The following is a 1,597-nucleotide window of genomic DNA, read 5'->3' as shown; positions in this document are numbered from 1 at the left end:
AAAGGTAACAGATACTTTATTATGGTATAGTATTTAAGTATATGCCTGAGAAACACATAATATTGCCCCTTTAATAAGACTCTGCTTCTTTGGGAGTAAAGTTTGTGTTTTCGCTTGTGACCTCTCTTAAAGGGAAGCTCGACGAAGTGTTTGGTTTACTTGTGGAYGCAAACCCAAACATGCTGGCGTACAAGAAGGAGGACGTTCCCCTGCGCTTCCATTATCAGCACAACACCAGGATCATGCCCATCCTCTTAGAGGCCAAGGAGGGTTGGACCATCATGCAGAACCGGAGTGGACCGTTCATGCGTACGTTTACAGACACCGTCGAGCCGCGCTGAGAACTGATTCTGCTTTGTTGCTCTGCACGCTGTAAAAAGCAGCTCTAATAATAGCTTCACAGGTGATTTATTTTAGTCTTCGTGCCWGGGCAAATGCATGTTMTACCAAGTGTAATTAACACACACACACATTAAAACAAGACAGATTAGTTCTCCCTTTGGACCAGCAGAAGTGTGTGGGCTTTATCTCACAGCCTGGAAATGTAATTTCTAATTCAAAGAAATGTAGGAGCTCGTCTTAAGATTAGAAATGTCTGACTGAGTCGCTCTACACTTGCTAATTAAATTGCTTTTTTTCCTTCATGGATGAAAGCTTGGTAATGAAAAAAAATGACTATGTGGAGCCTGCAGCTGGAAGGATGATGTAAAGCTACTTATTACATGTGCGCAGTATGATGCTGTCCTCTTTATGAATTTTTGCTTTTCCTGTGAAGTTGTTTTTTGCCTTAAAGAGCAAAAGGCTTTGATCGTAAACCTAGGGTTACTAATATTATTGCTCCTTTCTTCACATTGAAATTAAAAGTAGTCGCGTAAAGGGACTGAAGCATTTTGACGTGCAGAGCGTMAAATTTAAAAGTATTAGAATAATTGACTCAAAGCCTCTTTTATGGAAGTGCAAAACCCAAATAAATTCATCAAAAGCTTTTAAAAAGAGCAGCGAATTTAGTGTTTGAGAGATTTTTTGAGGAAAAGGAGAACAAAACAACACACTATAACGTGTCAAAATAAAATAAAACCCACAGAAGAGAACAGCGGTGAGCGACAACAGGATCATGTTTCTGATAAAAAAATATCTTCATAACAAACATCAAGATAAAGAATTCTATCTGGGAGATACCCAAAACATACCCAAAAGTGTGAACCAGCTGTTTCTTAATCTAAATACTAAATTGGACTTTTTAAAAAGAAGAAACAACAAACAAAAAGCATGTTTCTGTTACACTTTTACATAATCAGTATGTCCGAGCTACAGTTCTTCTGCTAAAAAAACAACCAACAGCAGCAGTTTAAGTGAGGATGTTAAAGACATCCCTGATTAGTTGTAACATTAGACTTTATTTGATAAACAAATATTTTAAATGTAAAATAAAAACTGTAAAAATACTGTAGGCTGTTTTAGTTTTGTAAATTTTTAAGAATCAATTTTAACACGGACGGAGCCATTTTATTTACACAGAAAGCATTCTGAGTAAACGATGACGTGGATAGGTCCTCATTGTGAGCGAGCTATATCCACCCTGAAGGTTAATCTTGGA

General features: G+C 37.2%; 1 protein-coding gene across 1 annotated transcript in view; it reads left to right on the top strand.

The window, feature by feature from the left end:
• Positions 1–1,597, top strand: part of enpp5 (ectonucleotide pyrophosphatase/phosphodiesterase 5) — a gene marked incomplete in the record, with an annotated part of 12,584 nt that overhangs the window by 6,211 nt on the left and 4,776 nt on the right. The window contains 1 exon segment of the mRNA XM_014026688.1: positions 133–309. Within this exon segment, the coding sequence (XP_013882142.1) occupies positions 133–309 (177 nt within the window).

The sequence above is a fragment of the Austrofundulus limnaeus genome, unplaced genomic scaffold, assembly GCF_001266775.1.
Source record: "Austrofundulus limnaeus strain Quisiro unplaced genomic scaffold, Austrofundulus_limnaeus-1.0 Scaffold581, whole genome shotgun sequence".
Lineage (NCBI taxonomy): Eukaryota > Metazoa > Chordata > Actinopteri > Cyprinodontiformes > Rivulidae > Austrofundulus > Austrofundulus limnaeus.
Note: the sequence above shows the minus strand (reverse complement) of the source record. Positions and strands in the feature narration are given on the sequence as shown.